This window comes from Primulina eburnea, chromosome 18 (assembly GCF_022965805.1).
Source record: "Primulina eburnea isolate SZY01 chromosome 18, ASM2296580v1, whole genome shotgun sequence".
Classification (NCBI taxonomy): Eukaryota; Viridiplantae; Streptophyta; class Magnoliopsida; order Lamiales; family Gesneriaceae; genus Primulina; species Primulina eburnea.
Genome location: NC_133118.1, coordinates 6,391,872 through 6,416,758, shown reverse-complemented (window position 1 = coordinate 6,416,758; position 24,887 = coordinate 6,391,872). Strand labels below are relative to the sequence as shown.

General features: G+C 33.7%; 1 protein-coding gene across 1 annotated transcript; it reads left to right on the top strand.

The window, feature by feature from the left end:
- Positions 1-18,356: 18,356 nt before the first annotated feature.
- LOC140820220 (sterol carrier protein 2) lies at positions 18,357-20,482 on the top strand. The gene is made up of 4 exons (XM_073180556.1): positions 18,357-18,591; positions 18,682-18,742; positions 20,038-20,140; positions 20,221-20,482. Exons 1-4 carry the CDS (start codon positions 18,463-18,465, stop codon positions 20,300-20,302), a joined length of 375 nt encoding a protein of 124 aa, XP_073036657.1. The 5' UTR covers positions 18,357-18,462; the 3' UTR covers positions 20,303-20,482.
- The last annotated feature ends 4,405 nt before the right edge of the window (positions 20,483-24,887 follow it).

The window sequence follows — 24,887 nt, the reverse complement described above, 5'->3', positions numbered from 1 at the left end:
GAACGTTTTGTACGAGCACTAACATATTCTACACTGGTGCTCGGACGGCCATCTTCTACCGCTCGGGCGCCACACGTTCTGTACCATTACCCAAATTTTGGTACACTGGCGCTCGGGCGGTCATTTTCTACCGCTCGCGCGCCAGATGTTCTGTCCAAAATATTGGTTTTGTATTGTATTGGCGTCCGGCTTCTCCATTAGAGTTCTTACAACTTCAATTCTTCTAATTAATCAATATCTAGTACGATATTTCATTATCAACACTTATTTTCTCATTTTCATTGTCATGATATACATCATATACATAATCACAAGACAATTTCATGAATTATCGATAATCACATAAGATTTACGATAAGACAGTACACGATCCTTACACCTAAACTCGACTCCAGCACCATGACCACCCTTTTTCCATCAAGTACAGCCCCTTAGCATCGAGACATGACGTCCCTCGCAACAAATTGAAAAAAAACGTGAGCATGGGACATGAAGATGCAATTTTTCATGACAATTCTAGAACAAAAACGTAACCACAAGTTAGATCAAAGAATGGACATGCATTTACATATATCTCAACGATATTATGGCGTGGATGAGGAGAAAAAACGAAAATACAAGCGTGGCTTGATGATTAAATGAACAAAAGCTTAATGATATGTGTGTATGATGTGAAACGGAGATGCGGGAAGAAGCTTTCTTGAAGGGACAAGCAATGGCCGACCTAGCTGCTGAAGAAAATGATGGGAGGCTGCTGAAAATAAAAGGGGGCGGCTGCTGCTAAGTGGATACGTTTAGGGTTACTTAGGGCATCCGCATCCGTCCACATTAATCTAGGTTATTAACTTTCCATCTCCTCAAAAATTATGGGTCCACGAGCCACATATTCATTATATTAACAATTTCTCATTATTAACACACACTCACATTCATTTAATATCAACTTTTATTATTTATGGGTCCCACTGTCCATTTACCCATTTTTTAATTTTAATTAATTCAATATCTTTCTAATTTTGTTAAAATTTTACAACAAATATTATTAAAATAAATAGTATTATTATTTTAAAAATAACTTTTTCAATATTCATTAAAATATTATTAAAAAATGAAAAAAAATGTTGGACTCTTTTATTTAAAATATTATTTAAAAAATGAAAAAACAAAATTTTAATAGTTTTATTGATTATTTTACGAGTTTCATTTATGTAAACACTAATGTAACTAGCCGTCAGATTCAATGTTCTCAAAAATACAGATTCAACACAATCTCTTTAAAAAAAACCACAAAATACATAAAATTCGGCCCATTGTAAGATAATTTATTCATCGAACACGAATTACGATGATTCAATGAGAATTACATCAATTGAAAATTACATATTCCATTTCTCTCTAATTTGGTCACACAGATGTTCATGAACTATAAGCTGCTCCGGCGTCATTTGTGAAGTGTCTTTCGAAAGGATTTCGTATTCCTTAAGCAAATATTTGCTATTTTTAGCTTCAGATTTGTTCAAAGCCGCATTTGCTTTCATCTCTTCTATTGCAAGTTCTTTTTGTTTCCATTCAGATTCGTTCTTCTTTATGTCTGTATACTGTGTAAAACTTTCAAACATACTGTCGTATCTTGTTGTCAAATCCTCCATCGTTGATTTTACTTTGTTTTTACCTTTTCTTTTTGCGGCTTTTTGACCAATTGGACGAATCTCTTCTTCATTTATATCTAAATCAACACTCGCATCTTTGTTCGATGAGGTGTTGCCAGCCCCCGACTCTGAGATTCAAAGCTTTCTTTGTACCAACCAAGAGATCATCGGACTGTGGAGTAAACAGTGGACGTGTTTTCATGATTCTCCGCACATGCTCCAGATTAAATGCAACTCCATTATTTTCATCATGATATTTTTCATATGTAAACCGCAATATGTCTTCCTCACTATGGCCGCTTCGATAAGTATTGTAAACACTATTATAATTTGCGTTGAAGCGATTTTTCTTTTTTTGGACTGTATTGTGCCAATGAGATCGAATCACGTTTAAAGCTCTCCGACATGAACCAGCGGGACGATTGTCATTGTAGTAACTTGCAACACGTCTCCAGAAATCATTCCCCTTCTGATCATTGCCGATGACTGGGTCATCACTCATTGTGACATACGATCTCGCTAGTAGCTCGTCTTCCTCCTTTTTCCATATTACTTGCTTCTTCGTACCCTCAACATCTACATCAGCATTTTGCACATTTTCGAGATCAACTCGTGTTTCACGGTCGGACAGCTGTGTCTCTGGGACAAACGTAGGAGTTGGCGGTTCGTTTTCGATTGGCATAATGGTGGATTGTGGATTATGTAATCCATAAAAATAAGGCGGCATGAAATCTGGGTTGCCTATACTTTGCCAATATTCGAGTGTAGGCGGTGGATACGGAGCTCGAGAGGTATAATTTGGATGATTCAAAGGATTTTCATAACCTTGGAAATTTGAAAAAAATGGCCAATTTGGAAATGTGGTGGATATTGTGTAGAAGAAACAAATCGAGGTCAATTTTGTGAGTTCTGACTGTTGTCACCCATTTATGATTTAACAAAGAAATGATGAAAATGAAATTGAGAGTGTGAGAAGATATAGAAGAGATACTGAGTGTGTTTACTAAAGACAAATGTTTTGGGATGAATATGTAGAAATTGATTAGTATTTATAGTGAATATATATATATATATATATATATATATATATATATATATATATATATATATATATATATATATATATATATATATATATATATATCAAATGGCTAGTTTGACATTATATTCTACATATAGCCGTTTGAAAAGAGCCGTTGGGGAGAATTTCTTCAGAACATGCCTTAATTAGCAACGGATGGCTAGTTTGACATTATATTCTACATATAGCCGTTTGAAAAGAGCCGTTGGGGAGAATTTCTTCAGAACATGCCTTAATTAGCAACGGTTTGTGAGAAAGTGTCGCACATACTGTGAGGCCCGGGGCCGAAGAAGGCGGGGGGTGATCGCCGGTGCCATGAGCTTGCACGGACAATGAGCGGCTCTTGGCAGGCTTCTAGGTGGAGGGAACATGAATGAACCGATCCCACACCGGAATGAGAGGGATTCCGAGACTGTTCAATGTAATAAACTGTACAGTTGAAGAGGGATTAAAAGATTTGATATGTATTACTCATATCAAGAAGTTGAATCTTCTTTTCGGTAGCTCATCACATAAGAACTTCAAAGTTAAGCGTGCTTGACTTGGGGCAATTTTGGGATGGGTGACCTCCTGAGAAAGTTTCTCAGGGTGCGTGTGAGTGAGGACATAAGCATGCTGGAAAGACCCGTCGTGGTACAGTGAGGACAGTCGTCGAATCTGGGGCGTTACAGTTGGTAACAGAGTCGACCTCTCTTAGTACGGTGTGGTTCGGGGACGAAACAAGCGGAAGCTGGTGGGCATGTGAGGCACGGGGCCGAAGAAGGCGGGGGGTGATCGCCGGTGCCATGAGCTTGTACGGACAATGAGCGGCTCCTGGCAGGCTTCTAGGTGGAGGGAACATGAATGAACCGATCCCACACCGGAATGAGAGGGATTCCGAGACTGTTCAATGTAATGGACTGTACAGTTGAAGACGGCTTAAAAGATTTGATATGTACTACTCATATCAAGAAGTTGCATCTTCTTTTCGGTAGCTCATCACATAAGAACTTCAAAGTTAAGCGTGCTTGACTTGGGGCAATTTTGGGATGGGTGACCTCCTGGGAAAGTTTCCCAGGGTGTGTGTGAGTGAGGACATAAGCACGCTGGAAATACTCGTCGTGGTACAGTGAGGACAGTCGTCGAATCTGGGACGTTACACATACAAACCGTATCAAGTAGCGACGGGTTTTGAGAAACCGTCGCAAGTAGCGACGTTTTTCAATTTGCGAAAGTTTACGAAAAACCATCGCTATTTGTGAAATAATGCCGTTCATTCTGATGAATTTCTTGGCTGATATGACAGCCAAAATTAATAATTCATGCACCCGCATTGGTGCATGAATATTAATGGGTGTTAATAATCACTCATTAATACACCAATGTGGGTGCCCTTAGGGATATAAATAAATAAAAGGTTTAATCATAAATGGGCCCTTAATTTCATTTAAATGATTTAAAAAGGTTTTGATCCTATTAATCCCTAAAACAAACCCATAAAACTCAAAAACATTCTCGAAAAATATTTCGTCTAAGTACGTTTTTGAATATATTGGCCGAGCGCTCAAAGTCATCTTAATCGTTAAAATTTACGTACCGATAAAAAAAAATATAACCCGGCGAGTTAAAATACTTAGCCAATACCCATTTTCAAAAATCATACTTAAAACACCTCATATTAAATAATTAAAAAAATTATTTAATAAAAAATATTTTTCTAGTATATCTCTAGTCTTTATTCCTCGTCGAGCGTGAAATTAAACTTAAATCCTAATGCATGAAACTTTAACATAATCGTGAAATAAATCCTAATCATGTAATAATCATATATTAAATACATAAAATCATTAAACACATAATTTAAATAAAAACCCTATATCGTTTAAATTTTTTGAACTTTATATTTTGACTTCGGAAAGAGCATATATATTAAGGGCAATTTGGAGAAAAATACATCTGTCAAAGATTTATTTAAGATTCAGTACCCAGGAGTTTTTTTTTGTATTTTGATACCTGAAAAAAAATCAAGTTAGTTTTTAATACATGTTTTATGCATTTTTACCTTTTTACCCTTTTAATTAATAAAAATTGATATAAATACATATTTCTATTGGTCATCTTCTCTTTCCACTCATCATTCCCAATGCATTTGGATGACATGTAAATTGAATTTAAATATTTTTTATTTAAAAAACAAATTCGCAACTAATTGAACTTTTTGAAATACTTAGTTTTACCTGCGAAATACTTAATTTCAATTTTAAAATACTTGATTTTGTAAATGAAATACTTAGAATGTGTATTAAAATACTGAATATTCGAATATGCAACGCAAGTTCACCAAATGCTCTCATTTCCATCCAAGATCCATTTGGATGACATGCTCATTTCATTTAATTATTTTTTTATTGTTAAAAAAACAAATTCGCAACTAAGCATTGAACTTATTCAATTATTTAGTTTTACTTGCGAAATACCTAATTTCAATTTTAAAATACTTGATTTGGTAAATGAGATACTCAGAATGGGTGTTAAAATACTGGATAATTGAATATACAACGTAAGTTCAACAAATGCTCGCATTTCATCCAATATGCATTTAGATGACATGTTCATTTCATTTAATTATTTTTTTATTATTTTTTTAAAAAAATTCGTAACTAAGCATTGAAAATTTTGAAATACTTACTTTTATTTGCGAAATACCTGATTTCAATTTTAAATACTTGATTTGGTAATTGAGATACTCATAAAAGTTAATAAAATACCGGATATTCTAGTAGGCAATGTAAGTTCACCATGTGCTCGCATTTCTATTCAAGATGCATTTAGATGACATGTACATTTCATTTAAATATTTTTTATTTTTAAAAGATAAACAAATTTTGTAATGCCCGAGAATTTAATTACTGTAATCTAATATGCTTTGGGTATGATTAATGTAATCGGAGATTAATCCGGAATGATTTCTTGAATTAATCAAGATGATTATAGACGGAACGGATCGGACTAGAACACATGAGAAAGGTGTAAATGTGTGTGCCAAGAAAGAGCCCCGCGCACATGCGCTGTATGGATTGGCGCACATGCGCGGAGCTGGCCGAGGCTTGCGCGCACATGCGCGAGATAATGCGCGCACATGCGCGGCAAGGCCAGAACCAGTGGCGCATATGCGCGAGTAGAGTGGCGCATATGCGCGGGAGGGCCAGAAGGGGTGGCGCATATGCGCGGAATTAATGGCGCATATGCGCGAGTAGCAATTTCGCCGAGACAGTAGGTCTCGCGCATATGCGCGAGTAGTGGCCGCGCATATGCGCGAGACGTGGAATGAAAAGGGTGTGCCACTTGCTTTCTTGCATGGTATGGGTATATATATATATATATATACACACATGCAAATCTCATATTCAGAAGAAACGAAACGGGAGAAATCGAGAGAAAGGGGAAAGCTTTGGTCCTTTCTTTAGAAATTGATTTATGAGCAAATCGTTTATCTGAATTGGAATCCGACTTCAGTTCTGAGCTCCTCTCGCTACGAGCTACACAAGGACGTAAGTTTTATTACGTTTAGACAAGATTTGAATTTCTGATGTTGTTAGAATTGAATATGATTCAGATATGGTGTTTCTGCTACTGTAGACATCGTATAATTGAAGTCAGATTGAATAACAGATTGTTTATGTATTTGTTATGATTTTCAGAGTTGATTTGATTGAGATTTTATATCAGATTCGTATTGTTATTGAGATTATCATTTGTATCAGTATTGATTTCGAAGTCTGGTATTATAGTTGTGATGTTTAGACTGACGGGGTTATCGAGACAGTATTGGTATGCCGTCGAAACATCAGTTGGTACAGATTGATCAAATCCAGTATTGGTTTCTGTTATCTTGTGATATGATTGATATGAATCAGATTGTAGTGTATTCAGATATTGACCAGATAGATTTTGAATTGGATTATACATTGATACAGTGTATTGGTTATTGTCATTTCAGATCAGATATGGCCAAATTCGACTTCGAGACTTCGTCTTCATCAGACGGGGACGACAAAGGTGACAGCCAGTGACGTCTTATTCACCCCGGGATCCCTAGAGTTATAGTTGAGTCGAGTCTAGACATGATTTGATTAGGACTGCATGCACATATGGATGTGGCTCCTAGATCATGGGACCCATCGTTATTACTTCCAGTTGTGCTAGCATGTTTTTATGATTTAGGTTGGTGATATGCATGTTTAGCTGATTTGACGTACATGCTTGTTGTGATTAGATTTCATAGCTTATGAAATCTAATGTTTTGATTTTATTCATGACAGCACGTTTCATGAACTATTTTATGTATATACATGTTTACCATGTTTTATACTGGGATTTATTTCTCACCGGAGTTATCCGGCTGTTGTCTTGTTTTGTATGTGTGCATGACAACAGGTGGGGCTGGATCAGGGTCAAGATGATGATGAGAGAAGACGAGTGTAGCGTGGTGATTCCGGACTTATTGTAGACTTGGTTTTATTACTGGACTTTAGTAGTTGAACCTTAGATTAGCTTGTTGTACTTTAATACTGAAATGTATTTTATACAGACATGTATAGTATTTAGATTCCATTACCTTCCGCAGTTATATCTTAAAACGAAAAATTTTTAGACCCTGTTTATCAGAACAGATTATTAAATCCCAATAAGAACATGATTAGCGTCCGGGTCCCCACAACAGGTGGTATCAGAGCCTTAGGTTCTAGAGCTGAAGGTTCCTAGAGCTGATAGTTCATTTAGCTAAAGATTCTTTAGCGATAGATCTTTTAGAGATAGAAAAGATTGAGCGGGGTAGATGAATTTTCTTTCTTTCCTTGCATGTGTGTGCTAGCATGAGATTGATTCTAATGTTGATTGACATTGTGTGCTAGCATGAGACTATGTGTTACTGCTTTAAGATACATGTTTACCTGATTATTTGATTTGAATGGGTATTATGTATTCTTGAGTATGAATCAGATCGGATTCATGATCAGCAGTAAGATGATCATGATCAGAAAGGATTGGCACAGCATTGTATTATTGGGTTACTAATGTTTGTGGTAATCAGATATACCTCCCCGAAGGATGTTGGAAACAGGCAGTACATCGTATGAGCAGCCATATATACCAGAACCGCAGATAGATGTGTCAGCGACTCCGATGGAAACCAAGTTGGCAGAATTTCAGTTATTTCAGCCGCCGATTCTGAGTGGTACAGAGACGCCTGAAACGTGTCAGCACTGGGTTGAGGACATAGAGATATTGTTTGATCTACTGGATTGTACAGATGACCAAAGAGTTAAATTGGTATTTCACCAATTACAAGAGGCTGCCAGAAGTTGGTGGATTACAATCCAAAGAGTATTAGCACTACGTGGTACTGTGATCACGTGGGAAGTCTTCAAGACTGAATTCTATCAAAGATTTTTCTCCGCCTCGTACCGAGAAGACAAGAAAGCAGAGTTTGAGAATTTAAGTCAAGGTCAATTGAATATTGATGATTATGCTGCTAAATTTTCAACTCTGTTGCGTTTTGCCCCTCATATGGCTAGGGATGATGACGCTGTGGTGAATCAATTCATTAGAGGATTGAATTCGGAGATAGTTGCATTCATGAATCTACAGCGACCCTATCACTTTGCTGATGTCTTGAGTAAAGCAAAGAGAGCAGAAGAGAGTTTGATTCGACAATTAACGAGGTTGTGTGTGAAGCAACCCCAGACACCACAATCCCCTTCGAGATTTGAACGTGGCAGCACAAGTGGAAAGCAAGATTTGCTGAAAGCTCGGAAGAAACAGTTCAAGAAGTTAGGCAGTGGTTCTTCCAGTTCCAGTGGTTCCAGTCCGAGTTATACTGGAGTCTATTGCGCTAGGTGTGGAGGGAGACATCCCACCGAACAATGCCAGGGAGTGACTGGTAGATGCAATATCTGCGGACAGCATGGGCATTTTGCTAGAGTGTGTCCTCAGAAGGGTTCCCAAAGATTCTGGGAAGCAGGACCATCGGGTGGCAATGCGTGAAAAACAGACCCAGTAGTTACAACAGGTACCCTTCTTTATGATTATATTGCATACGTATTGATATATACTAATGCATTCTTTATGAGTATCTGTGAATGAATAGCATGGAGATAGGCTGTATCTGTTGGGTCTATATATACTGTAGTATTGATTCCTTGGCTGTTGAGGAATATGTTGATATCAGAAATTTCTATGACATATGATATACTACAGTTAGATGAGGATGGGACTGGATTAGATTATGATGTACTTGTAACTATCTGATTTGGATTGTATTATTGACATGAATATGCTGAACAAGTACCGGAATATTGTAGCATGTGTTCCAGAAATAGTAAGATTAAGACCAGATCTAGGTGATAAATGAGGATTTTCGATCCAGAAGTCCTTAGAAAATTGTAGGGTTTAGGACTCGATTATTACAGAAAGGAACAGATGGTATCCTTATGTATCCAGTAGATCCACTGAAATCGAGTCTAAAATTTGATAGTAAGATAATAGTTAACTGGTGTTTGCTTAGATAAGATGTCAGATGGGTTCTCTATCAGAGAGAATTGAAAGAATTGACAGATTAAAGTATGGGCTAAAGAATCCAGTTGATTGTGTATTTCTCTTGAAGACATTTTAGTTCTGTTTCTAGATTGACAGATTATGTGTTCAGGGGTATTTTGAAGAATTATGCTTGTTATATCTATGATTTCGGGATATATCCACAGCATCTGATTGTTATATTGAATATTTGAAGACTGGGTTAAATATTCCGAGAACTGTGATTATTGTATACAGCAATGGGTCAGGTATGGATCCGAATGCAGTTATTGATACAGGTTTATATTCAGATTATGCGGTATCAGGAATGTCAGAATTAGCAGAATGTCAGATATGTCAGAACTTTCTTATCTGATGTGGACAGATTATCTTATTCTGATTATCTTCTTCTTGTGTTGATTTACATCTTCTGAGTATTGTTATGATTTTAAATCAGTATTTGAGATATCTTATATTGTTTGGAAGTATATCTAATTGCAGATAAAATAAAGCCGTTGATCTGGGCAGTATGAAGATTGGTCAGCCAGCCAGAATCTATTATGTTATGAGTTTTTTAAACTCACTAGATCAGCATAGGACATTTCTATTCTGAGTTTGAGTTGATGTTATTGTAAGTATTATTCAGTGTGTGATACTATGCAGTTCCAATTGTATCAGAGTTGTTTGTGGAAAATACAGTAGTCCCGAACGATGATCAGAATTTTCAGACCTGTATTTTGTGGATCAGATCAATATAACATCGATATGATTTTGCGTTTTCTATGGGTTTGGTTCTTGTGTGATATCAGAATGTTGCAAAAATTGTTTCCAGTTTTTGATATAGATAGTCAGAGCCGAATACCAGGTAGGTATTTCTTATTTATTTTATGTTATTAACTGATCTTTTACAGCATAGTTCGAATCTGAACTCTCAGGCAGTGTCAGAATTGCACAGTAAGGAATTCAGTTTCATTCAGATGGTTCAGAATGTATGATATTCGAACCGATAGTGTTGGTATAGACAGATGAGATCAGTTGGGACAGCAATTTATGTTGTAAGGTTGGTAAAAATGGTACTGATATGTCTGGATCGCTAACAAAAGAAGCCAGAAAGCTAGGAATCAGAAGATTATTACCGACTTAGTATAATCCTGAATAGAAATGGAAGTACATTTCTAGGACTGATGTAATGAAATTACCGCCATTTTCTTCAGACTGGGATATGGTATGATCGTGATTGATAGATTGTTCAATCTATATCTAGTAGTTTGTAAAGATGATGTACAAACAGAACTAGGTGACAGAGATCCCTGTCAAAGAAATAGTCAGATTGACTAGAATGATGATTTCGAGTAGAGTATATCAGACTATGATTACGATTAAGGGTGTACTTGTGATAGATTATATCATCAGCTCTCTCTGGCAGATTGTTCACAAAGTGACCGGTAGTCGGAGTGTCTAGTTCAGATAGTGAAAGATATTGGTAGAACTCTAGTGCTGAATGTCAGCACTAGCTATCAAGATAATTCAGAATGGATAGATGTAGGAAGCCAATGTCGGATGATGACGATTGGTATTTGAAACCGAAGATGGAATAGGTCCTTGATTGGGATAAACAGATGGGATAGCAACTACAGGTGGTATTGCTTTGTTATGAATTGCAATTGGCGTATACGGATGTTGTATAGCCAGTAATATGGAATTGATTCGGCTAGTGAAATGAGTTGGATGTTAAACTCTGTTATACAGTTCTTCTGATAGATTTGGCTTGATGATGGGTGAGTTCGAGGACGAACTCAGATCTAAGAGGAGGAGAAATGTAATGCCCGAGAATTTAATTACTGTAATCTAATATGCTTTGGGTATGATTACTGTAATCGGAGATTAATCCGGAATGATTTCTTGAATTAATCAAGATGATTATAGACGGAACGGATCGGACTAGAACACATGAGAAATGTGTAAATGTGTGTGCCAAGAAAGAGCCCCGCGCACATGCGCTGTATGGATTGGCGCACATGCGCGGAGCTGGCCGAGGCTTGCGCGCACATGCACGAGATAATGCGCGCACATGCGCGGCAAGGCCAGAACCAGTGGCGCATATGCGCGAGTAGAGTGGCGCATATGCGCGGGAGGGCCAGAAGGGGTGGCGCATATGCGCGGAATTAATGGCGCATATGCGCGAGTAGCAATTTCGCCGAGACAGTAGGTCTCGCGCATATGCGCGAGTAGTGGCCGCGCATATGCGCGAGACGTGGAATGAAAAGGGTGTGCCACTTGCTTTCTTGCATGGTATGGGTATATATATATATATACACACATGCAAATCTCATATTCAGAAGAAACGAAACGGGAGAAATCGAGAGAAAGGGGAAAGCTTTGGTCCTTTCTTTAGAAATTGATTTATGAGCAAATCGTTTATCTGAATTGGAATCCGACTTCAGTTCTGAGCTCCTCTCGCTACGAGCTACACAAGGACGTAAGTTTTATTACGTTTAGACAAGATTTGAATTTCTGATGTTGTTAGAATTGAATATGATTCAGATATGGTGTTTCTGCTACTGTAGACATCGTATAATTGAAGTCAGATTGAATAACAGATTGTTTATGTATTTGTTATGATTTTCAGAGTTGATTTGATTGAGATTTTATATCAGATTCGTATTGTTATTGAGATTATCATTTGTATCAGTATTGATTTCGAAGTCTGGTATTATAGTTGTGATGTTTAGACTGACGGGGTTATCGAGACAGTATTGGTATGCCGTCGAAACATCAGTTGGTACAGATTGATCAAATCCAGTATTGGTTTCTGTTATCTTGTGATATGATTGATATGAATCAGATTGTAGTGTATTCAGATATTGACCAGATAGATTTTGAATTGGATTATACATTGATACAGTGTATTGGTTATTGTCATTTCAGATCAGATATGGACAAATTCGACTTCGAGACTTCGTCTTCATCAGACGGGGACGACAAAGGTATAATTCATGTGATATTCGGGAAGCATAACTCAAATTAGATTAATTTGAGTTTCCCAATAAAATCACATACTAGATTATTATTTATATTGTTACCTGATTATGCTTTGATTGTAGAATTGTATTCAAGCAGGTAAGATAATTGTGATATTCAGTTATGAATATGATTATGCTTGTTTACAGATTGTTATTCATTGCATTTAAGATAGGACAGTCTTGACAGTCATTGTCAGACTTCTAGACGTTCGGTGTATCTCAACTTAGGAGTAGTCATTACTCATATTGCCAGCCGTTGATACAGCTCGGACCGAAGTCTAGGAATAAGACGTACAGTCGCCCCGAGTGGTTGGGTAGGTGACAGCCAGTGACGTCTTATTCACCCCGGGATCCCTAGAGTTATAGTTGAGTCGAGTCTAGACATGATTTGATTAGGACTGCATGCACATATGGATGTGGCTCCTAGATCATGGGACCCATCGTTATTACTTCCAGTTGTGCTAGCATGTTTTTATGATTTAGGTTGGTGATATGCATGTTTAGCTGATTTGACGTGCATGCTTGTTGTGATTAGATTTCATAGCTTATGAAATCTAATGTTTTGATTTTATTCATGACAGCACGTTTCATGAACTATTTTATGTATATACATGTTTACCATGTTTTATACTGGGATTTATTTCTCACCGGAGTTATCCGGCTGTTGTCTTGTTTTGTATGTGTGCATGACAACAGGTGGGGCTGGATCAGGGTCAAGATGATGATGAGAGAAGACGAGTGTAGCGTGGTGATTCCGGACTTACCGTAGACTTGGTTTTATTACTGGACTTTAGTAGTTGAACCTTAGATTAGCTTGTTGTACTTTAATACTGAAATGTATTTTATACAGACATGTATAGTATTTAGATTCCATTACCTTCCGCAGTTATATCTTAAAACGAAAAATTTTTAGACCCTGTTTATCAGAACAGATTATTAAATCCCAATAAGAACATGATTAGCGTCCGGGTCCCCACAAATTTGCAACTAAGCATTGAACTTTTTGAAGTACTTAATTTTACTTGTGAAATACCTGATTTTAATTTTAAAATATTTGATTTGATAAATGAAATACTCATAATGAGTATTAAAATACTGGATATTAGAATATGCATCGTAAGTTCACCAAATGCTCACATTTCCATCCAAGATGCATTTGGATGAAATGTTCACTTCATTTAATTATTTTTTTATTGTTTAAAAAAGCAAATTTGTAACTAATCATTGAACTTTTAAAAGTACTTAATTTTACTTGTGAAATACCTGATTTCAATTTTAAAATACTTGATTTGATAAATGAAATACTCAGAATGAGTATTAAAATATTGGATATTAGAATATGCATTGTAAGTTCACCAAATGCTCACATTTCCATCCAAGATGCATTTGGATGAAATGTTCATTTCATTTAATTATTTTTTTATTGTTTAAAAAAGCAAATTTGTAACTAATCATTGAACTTTTTCAAGTAATTGGTTTTACTTGCGAAATACCTAATTTCAATTTTAAATACTTGATTTGGTAAATGAAATACTCAGAATGAGTATTAAAATACTGGATATTCGAATATGCAACGTAAGTTCACCAAGTGCTCACATTTCCATCCAAGATGCATTTGGATGACATGTTCATTTCATTTAATTATATTTTTTTATTGTTAAAAAACAAATTCGTAACTAAGCATTGAACTTTTTCAAATACTTAGTTTTACTTGTGAAATACCTATTTTCAATTTTAAAATACTTGATTTGGTAAATGAGAAACTCAAAATGAGTATTAAAATACTGAATATTCGAATTTGCAACGTAAGTTCACCAAGTACTCGCATTTCCATCCAAGATATATTTGGATAATACGTTCATTTCATTTAATTATTTTTGTAAAAAAACAAATTCGCAACTAAGCATTGAACTTTTTGAAGTACTTAGTTTTATTTACAAAATACTTAATTTCAATTTTAAAATACTTGATTTGGTAAATGAAATACTCAGAATGAGTATTAAAATACTGGATATTAGAATGTGCATCGGAAGTTCACCAAATGCTCACATTTCCATCCAAGATGCATTTGGATGACATGTTCATTTCATTTAATTATTTTTTATTGTAAAAAAAATAAATAAATTTGTAACTAATCATTGAACTTTTTCAAGTACTTGGTTTTGTTACTTGCGAAATACCTAATTTCAATTTTAAAATATTTGATTTGGTAAATGAGGTACTGAGAATGAGTATTAAAATACTAGATATTCGAATATGCAACGTAAATTCACCAAGTGCTCACATTTCAATCCAAGATGCATTTGGATTACAAGTTCATTTCATTTAATTATTTTTTATTCTTAAAAAAATAAATTCGTAACTAAGCATTGAACTTTTTCAAATAATTAGTTTTATTTGCGAAATACCTAAGTTTAATTTTAAAATACTTGATTTGGTAAATGAGATACTCAGAATGAGTATTAAAATAATGGATATTCGAATATGCAATGTAAGTTCACCAAGTGCTCGCATTTCTATCCAAGATACATTTGGATGACATGTTCATTTCATCTAATAGTTTTTTTAATTGTTAAAAAAACAAATTCGCAACTAAGTATTGAACCTTTTCAAGTACTTAGTTTTACTTCCGAAATATCTAATTTCAGTTTTAAAATATTTGATTTGGTAAATGAGATATTCATAATGAGTATTAAAATACTGGATATTCGAATATGTAACGTAAGTTCACCAAGTGCTCGTGTTTCCATCCAAGATGTATTTGGATGACATGTTCAAGGACATTTCAACAGCCACAAAGCTTTGAAAGAGAAAAAAGGTTCAGAGCGAAGATTTGAAAATTTCCGGACAATGTTCTTCGAGAGAATAGCCCGTGATAGAAACGATTAGCATAATCCGTGGATTTACAATTTATAGAGAAATATGAAGTCGGATACACGTCGATAATCATAGTCCAGTAGGTCGAAAGCTATGAGATTTAATAAAACGATATGCAATTCACCATCGATAAATAATTAAAGAGATTTAATTACTTCACTGAGTTGAATTAATTTGACATAGTTCGAGATCAGTTGGATATGAAATCTCGTCGAAAGCATAGATCATTGTCGAATGAATTGAGTAGATTAGCGAGGGGTAAGTGAACTGAGATTCTCAACAAATTCACTTCTCATTTAAGTTTAATCAATCATTCTAACTTATTTATTGCATCATTTTATCCTTGAACCATTTCATTGAGTTTTTATTTAATAATCGTAGTAGTAAAGAATCATCTGAAGTATCGCTGCTAAAAATTGAATAACTGAGAATAATAATTGAGAAATGTAATCTTTAGATAATGAAAGTTTTGCTCAATCACTAAGCATTGAACATTTTGACATCGTGAACTTGCGATTATTGAAAGTCCATAACTATATTATTACTTGACATCGTGCACTTGCGATTATTTCGAGCTTGAATATTATTAATTTTTACTAAGAATTTTACAATGAAAGTTTTGATCGATCACTAAGCATGGATTACATATTCATCTTATTTAATATTTTTTTGGTAAAAAAATTCTCAAATAAGCACGAAAATTTTAAAGTACTTAGTTTTACTAAAGAAGTACCTAATTTGAGTTTGCAAATACTTGATTTCGTAAATGAGATACTCACAATATGCATTAAAATACTGGATATTCGAATATGCCATCTTTCCATGGAAAATTCATTAGTATACTTATTCATATCATTTAAATAAATAAACATAGTTCATTATTCATCATGGACTAATCGAGAGATGCATTATAAACATAGTTCGTAAATGAGCTTGAAGTTTGCACTTTAAGCATATCTATCGATTCTTGGATCAATTATTTATAAAATACTCATAAATATTAATTGACAATACTTTTTTATATTCATTGAATGACTTATTTGACAATTATACTTATTTGACATAATACTTATTGATAATTATTCATTATATTTATTAGTATTTTTTTCTTTAAATGAGATGAATATGTCATCCAAATGCATATTCCAAGGAAAGATAAACACTTGGTGAGCTCATGTTATATATTCGAATATCCAGTATTCTATTACATATTATGAGTATCTTATGTACCAAATTAAATATTTGCAATATCAAATTAGGTACTTCTCAAATAAAAGCAAATACTTTAAAATATTTATGCTTAGTTGGGAATTTATTTTTTATTTTACACAAAAAATATTAAATGATATGAATATGTCATCCAAATGCTTATTCCATAGAAATATCAATACTTGGTGAACTTACGTTGCATATTCGAATATATAGTATTTTAATACATATTATGAGTATCTCATTTACGAATCAAGTATTTGCAAACTCAAATTAGGTACTTCTCAAGTAAAACTAAGTACTTTAAAATTTTCATGCTTAGTTGAGAATCATGAATTTATTTATTTTTAATTATTAAATGAGATGAATATGTCATCCAAATATATCTTCCATAAACATACCAACACTTTATGAACTTACATTGCTTATTTGAATATCCAGTATTTTAATACATATTGTGAGTATCTCATTTACGAAATCAAGTATTTGCAAACTCAAATTAAAATACTTCTCATTTAGGAAGTAAAATAAAGTATTGGTAGATTCGAATTAGATATTTTTTGTACTAATTTAGGTATCACATTTTATTAACTTCATAAATGACACATCAAAAGTCACTCAATATTACTAACTATATTTTTCTATATCCCGAAATAATCAAAATTGAGTCTTAAAATGGTAAAATCAAGTATATGTGAAATCAAAATAGATACTATTTGTACCAATTTTAGGTAGCGCGTTTTTTATTCAAAAATCTTATCATAAAAAAATATTCAATATTATCTTTAAATTATATATTTTGACATACTCAATCGAATTTGAGTATTTAAAAGGTAAAATCAAGTGTTTGTAAACTAGAAATATGTATTATTTGTATTAATTTAGGTATCACATTTTTGCTTCACGAAAATCATCATCGGTGTCACTTAATATTAACTTCAAATTATATTTTGGCATCATCAAATAATTGGATATGAGTATTTACGAGGTAAAATAATGTATTTATATACTCTAATTACATACTCTTTGTACCAATTTAAGTATCACATTTTAACTTCACAAATGACACAATCAAAAGTCACTTAATATTACTTGAAACTTAAGTATTTTCTTACAGAATTGAAGTATTCAAATAGTCACATCAAATATTTGAAAACCGAAAATAGGTATTTTATTGATCAAAATAACTAATTTTTCTAATTCAACAATGAGTGAGAAACTGTGTTTTTTCAAAATTTAGATGACATGAATAAGCCATCTTAATGCATTTTCAATGAAAATACCAACTTTATTGAATTTATTGCGATAGCTCGAAGATCCAGTATTTTCTTACACATTTGGAGTATTCAAAGAGTAAAATCAAGCATTTGGAACTCCAAAATAGGTATTTTGTTGGTCAAAATAAATGCCTAATCTTATTTCATGATGAGTGATGACCTGTGTTTTTTTAAAAAATAAAATGACAAGAATAAGTCATCCTAATGCATTTTTCATGAAAATACCAACAATGACTGAATTTACGGTGAATGCTCGAAAATATAGTATTTTATTATATATTTAGAGTATTCAAAGAGCGAAATCAAGTATGTGAAACCCCATTATAGGTACTTTGTATGTCAAAACAAGTATTTATTTTTATTCCATGATAATTGAGAAACAATATTTTGATAAAATTATATTTTAAATGGAGAAAAATGATATAATTTTGGTGGATAAAATAATATATTTATTTAAATAATAAAGGGTAAAAATGTAAAGTTTGTTTAATGGGTAGCTAAAACTAAATGTATAGATTTTTCAGGTACTGATTTCTAAAAAATATTTGCTAGGTACTGAATTTTAATGAAAACATTGACAGAGGTATTTTTGGGTAATTTACCGATATATTAAATATTAAAATTAAAATTAAAATAAATAATAATAATAATAATAATAATAATAATAATAAAAGATAAAATATATGACTAGTCTAGGACGGTTACTGTAGATCACCAGTCCCACCCATCTCTATTTAATGCCACTAACATGACTCCAATTCAAGAGCGGCAGACACACCACCGAGAATTCTGCGATGGCGGGCTCAACAAATCTCAAATCCGACGCTATTATGGAGCAGATGAAGCTCCACATGTCCACCGATGCCGGTAAACAACTCAAGGAGAATATTGGACTCGTTTATCAGATCAATATAGCTCCCAAGGTTGATCATTTTGTTTTTTCAAATTTCTGTTTGGGTCTATTGTTGAATCGACTTATTTAATTTTGTTGATTTTGATTTTTGAATTGGCAGAAAATTGGATTCAATGAGAAGTCGTTTGTGGTCGATTTGAAGAAAGGGGAGGTTAAAGATGGTTAGGGTTCTTGTGCTCTGCTCGATTCCCTGTTTATCATGATACTTCTGTTGACTTAAAAACAAATTCCGATTCCCTGTTTATCATGATTCTTCTGTTGACTTAAAAATAAGAATTTGGTATTTTGAGTGAAAATGAATTTTGAAATTATTCTGAGGATTCGAGATAGTTGTTTTGGTTTAGAAATAATTCAATTCGATCTGGAAGATTTGTGATTTGATATTATCTCAATAATTGTATAGGCTATATATGGGTTTGGATAAAGTTGATTGTGATGGATATTAAATTCTTGACCTAGGCTACTTTTTAGGTAACCATTGTGGATTTCAAATTGATCAGTCTCATATTAAATGCTTTTTTTCTAATACCTTTTCTGGAATCCAAATATTTCGATCCAAATTTGATACACCAAATCCTTAATATAAATGAATAGTGAGATATTTGAGCGACTGTCCAATGGGTGATGGTTGGCTGCCGAATCCAATGGCTGATTTAATTGTTTTGATGAGATCTAGGAGTATTCATAAGTTGATCTTGAACAGAAGCATGGTTCACCATGGTTCCCGTTGTTCCAGTTTTACGGCTACATCGTTGAATGATGGTGGCGTTGCGTTTCTATGTTTTTTTACTTGAGTAGCTCAACAATGTTTTTAGTATTGGCTGTATTCGAAATATCTCGGAAATTTTATAATGTAGACAACATAACCATAAAAGGTAGCTACAAATAATTGAATACCTAGATTTTTATAAGAACTGAAGGAAAGATAGGCATTGAATCAATAATTTGTGGACATTTCTCTATCTAATTTGGTAACTTTTCCATAGACACTAATTAGTTATCCATCAGAAGTTTTGAGCCTCCGTATTAGAATTTGGCAACTTTACCATAGACCTAAGTAGTTATCCACCAGAAGTTTTGAGCCTGCATATTAGAATTTTTTAGCTGCCCTTGCGGAGAGATGAGAACCAATGGAATCAAAATTCTCGAGTCTCCCTTGGAGTTCCCAAGTCTTTCTTTCTGCAGAGTGTAACTGCAGCTAATTTGAATATTTTTCAACTATATCATGATACATCTTTTCGACCTTGCCATCAAAATATGATGCATAATAATTTGAGTTTCGGGGAGCATGAGAATAGTCCCTTTTACTCAGCAGAGAGTTGAGTCCACATTGCTAACTAGACTGATGTGCTCATATTGTCATGTCACCTGAATTTTGACTAGAGATATTTTCAAGAACTTTATTGAAACAGGTCGTCGGTATAATCTTTGTGATTTCAAATCTTTAACTCGACAGGGCCATACGAGGATGGGAAGCCAGATGCAACATTCTCCTTTAAAGATGATGATTTCGTCAAGATTGCGACTGGGAAGATGAACCCACAGATTGCTTTCATGAGGTGATCTGTTTGAACTTAATATGTAAATCAATTTTTTTTATACATATAAATGAATTCGAATATTGCGAAACCAAACGTAGGGGTGCGATGAAGATAAAGGGTAGTATCAGCGCGGCGCAGAAATTTACCCCGGACATCTTCCCCAAGCCTTCAAAGATGTGAGCACAATAAGGTTACTAACAAGGCAAACCTAGGGATTTTATTTCTATATAATGTTATTTAGAAGTTCTGTTGTTGGTCAAATGTGTTGTCTTTTTAAGGGGTGTAATGGGAGCTGTATGAATGTTTGTTCATTTAAATACCAATTAATTTATATAATAAGCAAAAAATTATTCTATTTGATATATATATTTCAATAGAACATTTAAATAATTTAATTTTTTATTACTTAATTTTTTATTTGATTTATATTTAGATTTAGTCCATTTAAATTTTCAATTAATTAATTAATTCTAAATAGATTGATAACCACTAGATTCATTATAGTACGATTAGACTATGTTTCAAGTCTCAGATAAATAATTCTTTAATAATTTATTTATACTATCTCATGTTTATTTTATTATATTAACAAATCATTATTTATTTATTTATTTTATATTAATCAAATCATTGAATTCAAATTATAATATTTCTCTTAATAAATAATATTGTTAGTATTTTATTAATTATTAAAAGAAAAAAATAATTAAATCAAATGTTATATTAACTATATTTATTTTTACAATATTATATTTATAATCTATACTAGTGCATCGACACACGCATTGCGTGCTTGTATAATATTTTTATAATTCATTTAATTTATATTTAAATGAGGATCAAAATATAATTATAAGAAATACTGAGGAATTATACTGTAATTTTAATATATAAATTAAAAATAAATTGAAAAATAAAAGAATAACAAAATAACCACAGTAAGAATTGAACCTAAAGCCTAAACCCCAGAAAATAATGACTATATCCGCTGAACTACATATAACTTACATTAACATTTGATTAATAAATATTTATTAACACAGACCATGACACTAAAGTTAATTACTCTAAATATCTCAAACTTAATAAAATAGTATAGATAGTATAGATATTATTACTTTATATTTAGCTTCAAACGGTGCTTAAATGTGAGTTGTTATATGTAAAGACCCGTATGGATTATTATGGCTCCAGGGACGGATCCAGGAATAAGAGTTGGGGTGGGCTTGAACTCAATATGATAAATTATATATTATTAAAAAAAAAGTACATTATATCGTTCAACGAAGTTGTGCCTTACGGGATTTTAAAACATAAAATTCATCAATAATAGAATTTACATCAATATGTTTAGCTAAATCTCGTTCAATATAGGTGTCAAACAATCGGCAAGAAAGTCATCCTCCATTTTATTGCGAAGTGCCGTCTTCACATGCTTCATTGCTGAAAAAGCCCGTTCAATAGTGGCAGTAGACACAGATAATGTCAAAACAAGATGAATCAATCTAGTCAACATAACATAAACACTTGACCGTCCACTCTCGGTCAATTGCTGACACAACTCAACAAGTGTAGAAACCTTTAAATTCTGCATCACATCGAGTTTATAAATGTATCAATGCATACTTCAAAACAACAATTTCTTTATCTGTGAAATCTCCAAGATAAAACTTTTTCGCAAGCTTGCAAATATCATCACTGTTAAATGAGTCAAATGAATTTTTAGGATCTAAAGCTATACTAAGAGAAAGAAGTTTCACCGATGACTCATTGAACCGAGTATTTAACTCCATCAAAATGAAATCTATTGCTGCATTAAAAACATCAAAGTGGTAATGATGTTCTATTGAATAAACCGTCGCTAATTAAAACCACCGATCCACCTTTTTTTTATTTTTTAATAATTTAGCGACGATTTTAGCAATAACAGTCGCTAATATTTGCGACAGCTTTTGATAAAACTGTCACCGATCCAATCGGCGACGGTTTACTATCACCGTCGCAACAGTAGCGACGGTTATCAAAAAACCGTCTCTAAAACCGTCGCTAAATAAAAAAAATTGGGCTGGGCTACAGCCCAGTATAGCCCTAGCGTAGATCCGTCTCTGTATGGCTCCTACGTTGTTTTGTAGGACACTTTAAAATTACTCCAATCAAATTCAAATGCCTATTTACTAAAATCTTACTTCACAATTTGTGGACTAGAATCTAAGAACCCTGCATTTTTTTGTATTTTTAAGCTGGGAATATACTCGTACCGTATATGTTTTCGAATTTTGGCTCGATTCGATAATTTTTAATATGAATTAATTATCAAACATCTTTTGGTTAGGATGAATCGAATTAATAACTATTGACAAGATAAAAATAAAATTATTTTTAGTCGATCAGAAAATCAAATAAATCGAATCGATCTAAAGTCGGTTATTTTATCGGTTCACTGAAATAACCGATAATTTTCTATAAGAATATATTAAAATTGGAACTAATAAAAAAATAAAATAAAAATATTTTCAAAATAATCAGAGTCACGTAATGTTATAATAGCAACATAAAAGAATCCTAATTTTTGTAGGGCATCTGTCTTTAAATGTCGGTGGCATAATTCAATCTAATTTGACCACAATTTTTTATATTTAAAAATAAATTAACCGAACCAAGTATGATCAAGTTCACATTTGAATGAACGTAATAAAAAAATTTCTGAACCTAAGGGTGAACATTTAGTTGGTTCGATTATCATCCTAAACAAATTTTCTCAAACCAAAAAAGTGAAACTCTTCTTACCAAACTGAAATCGAATAAATCGAATGATACCCCATAAAGATCCAGATCCGGGTCATTGATGACCCAGGTACTATCCTCAAGAACCCGAGCACCACGTCTCTTCCCGGGTGTTCAATTGACATCCCGGGCTTTCACAAAATCACCCGGGTACTCTACTGTGGGGACCCGGACGCTAATCAAGTTCTTAATCATCATTGAGACTAATTAATCAATTATAGTAATCAGGGTCTAATTTTTTTTTTAAAATGCGGAAGGTAATGGAATCACACTCCTATACATATCAGTATAAAAGTATAAATCTCAAACATCATACAATAATTTACAACTCAGGTTCAACACATAACTATCAAGTGTTTAAACCCTATCTCTAGTCCAAGTCCGGAATCACCACTCTAATCTCGATATGTCTTCATCTCTGTGACCCTGTACCTGTCCCACCTGTTGTCATGCACACATACAAACAAGACAACAGCCGGATAACTCCGGTGAGATATAAATATCCCAGTATAAACAATGTATTAAATGCAATCATATAAAACATATATAAAAGCATAACAAACATCAAAACATGTATCTAATCTGACTACATGAATCAATGACTCGTGATCTAATCTTATCTTATCTCAAATCTAGGGATCCCAATCTAATTTAGACTTTGGTATGCTGTACCGAGTGTCTGAGATAGACGTCGATCTACATCTAAGGCTCTTCGATACACCGTAAGTCTAGAGTCTTATCGGTTCTGAGAAAGACTCGGCGGTTCTGCCCTAGCTAGGCTGATCTGCCCTAGACTCGGACTCTGACTTTGTTCTAAGTCAATAGATTAACATATCAATCTGATAATCTGCAAATATCAATGCAATAAAATAAAGTATGTGATTTAGGGAAACTCAAGTCAAACCTAACTCGAGTTGTGCAATCCCGAATCAACATTTATTTATACCTTTCTTGATGTCGATCTGATACAATCGAAGTCTTGATTCAAAGTCTGTCATTGTTCAATCTGGCAATGACAATATCAATATTCTGTATCAATATTCTAATCAAATCACAACATCTCTGTTTTATCAAATTCTGACAGTACAACAGTACAATCTTGCGATACTGATAATACTATATCAGTCTATATCAATTCTAAATGTTTACAATCAACCACCATACAAATCTGATATCAATTCTAGTCAATTTCCTTCTGAAATTCATAACAATTCCATATTCAGTCCGTTTCTTCATCTGACTTCGATTCTACGCTGTCTAACATGTCAATAACATCATATATGAATTCCATTCAATTCTGACAATATCATAATTTCAAGACATGTCAAAACGTAATAAAACTTACGTCCTGTAGTAGCCTGTGTTGCTAGGAACTTGGTACCGAAGTCGGATTTAAAATTTAACGGACGGATTTCTCACAAAAGGCGTAAGGATTTTCTGAAACTATTCTTTTCTCCTTTCTTGGTTTCCTCTCTTTCTGAAGGAAGGAATTCGTATATATATATATATATATATATATATATATATATATATATATATATATATATATATAAGCTTGCATGATTTTGCAACGTGTCTCATTTTCTTAAAATTGGGTCGGCGCTCGAGCGGTAAGCAAGTACCGCTCGAGCGCGGCACTCTCTGTCCAACCATTTCTGAATGCACCCTTGGCGCTCGGGCGGTCACAAACTACCGCCCGGGCGCCACACCTTCTGCCCGGAACCAAATCCTATTGAACATTGGCGCTCGGGCGGTCATTTTCTACCGCTCGGGCGCCAACAGTTCTGTCCCAAAAGTTGTGAAATTTATATGTTTGGCCAATCTTGTCTCGTAACAGCCTATCTATAATTATATCAATTCAACTTCAAAAATCTTTGATTAACATGATATAAAATCTAGGGCATTACATTTCTCCCCCCCTAAGATACGATTTCGTCCTCGAAATCTTAGGCATTCAATTATATCAATAAGGAGTATATAC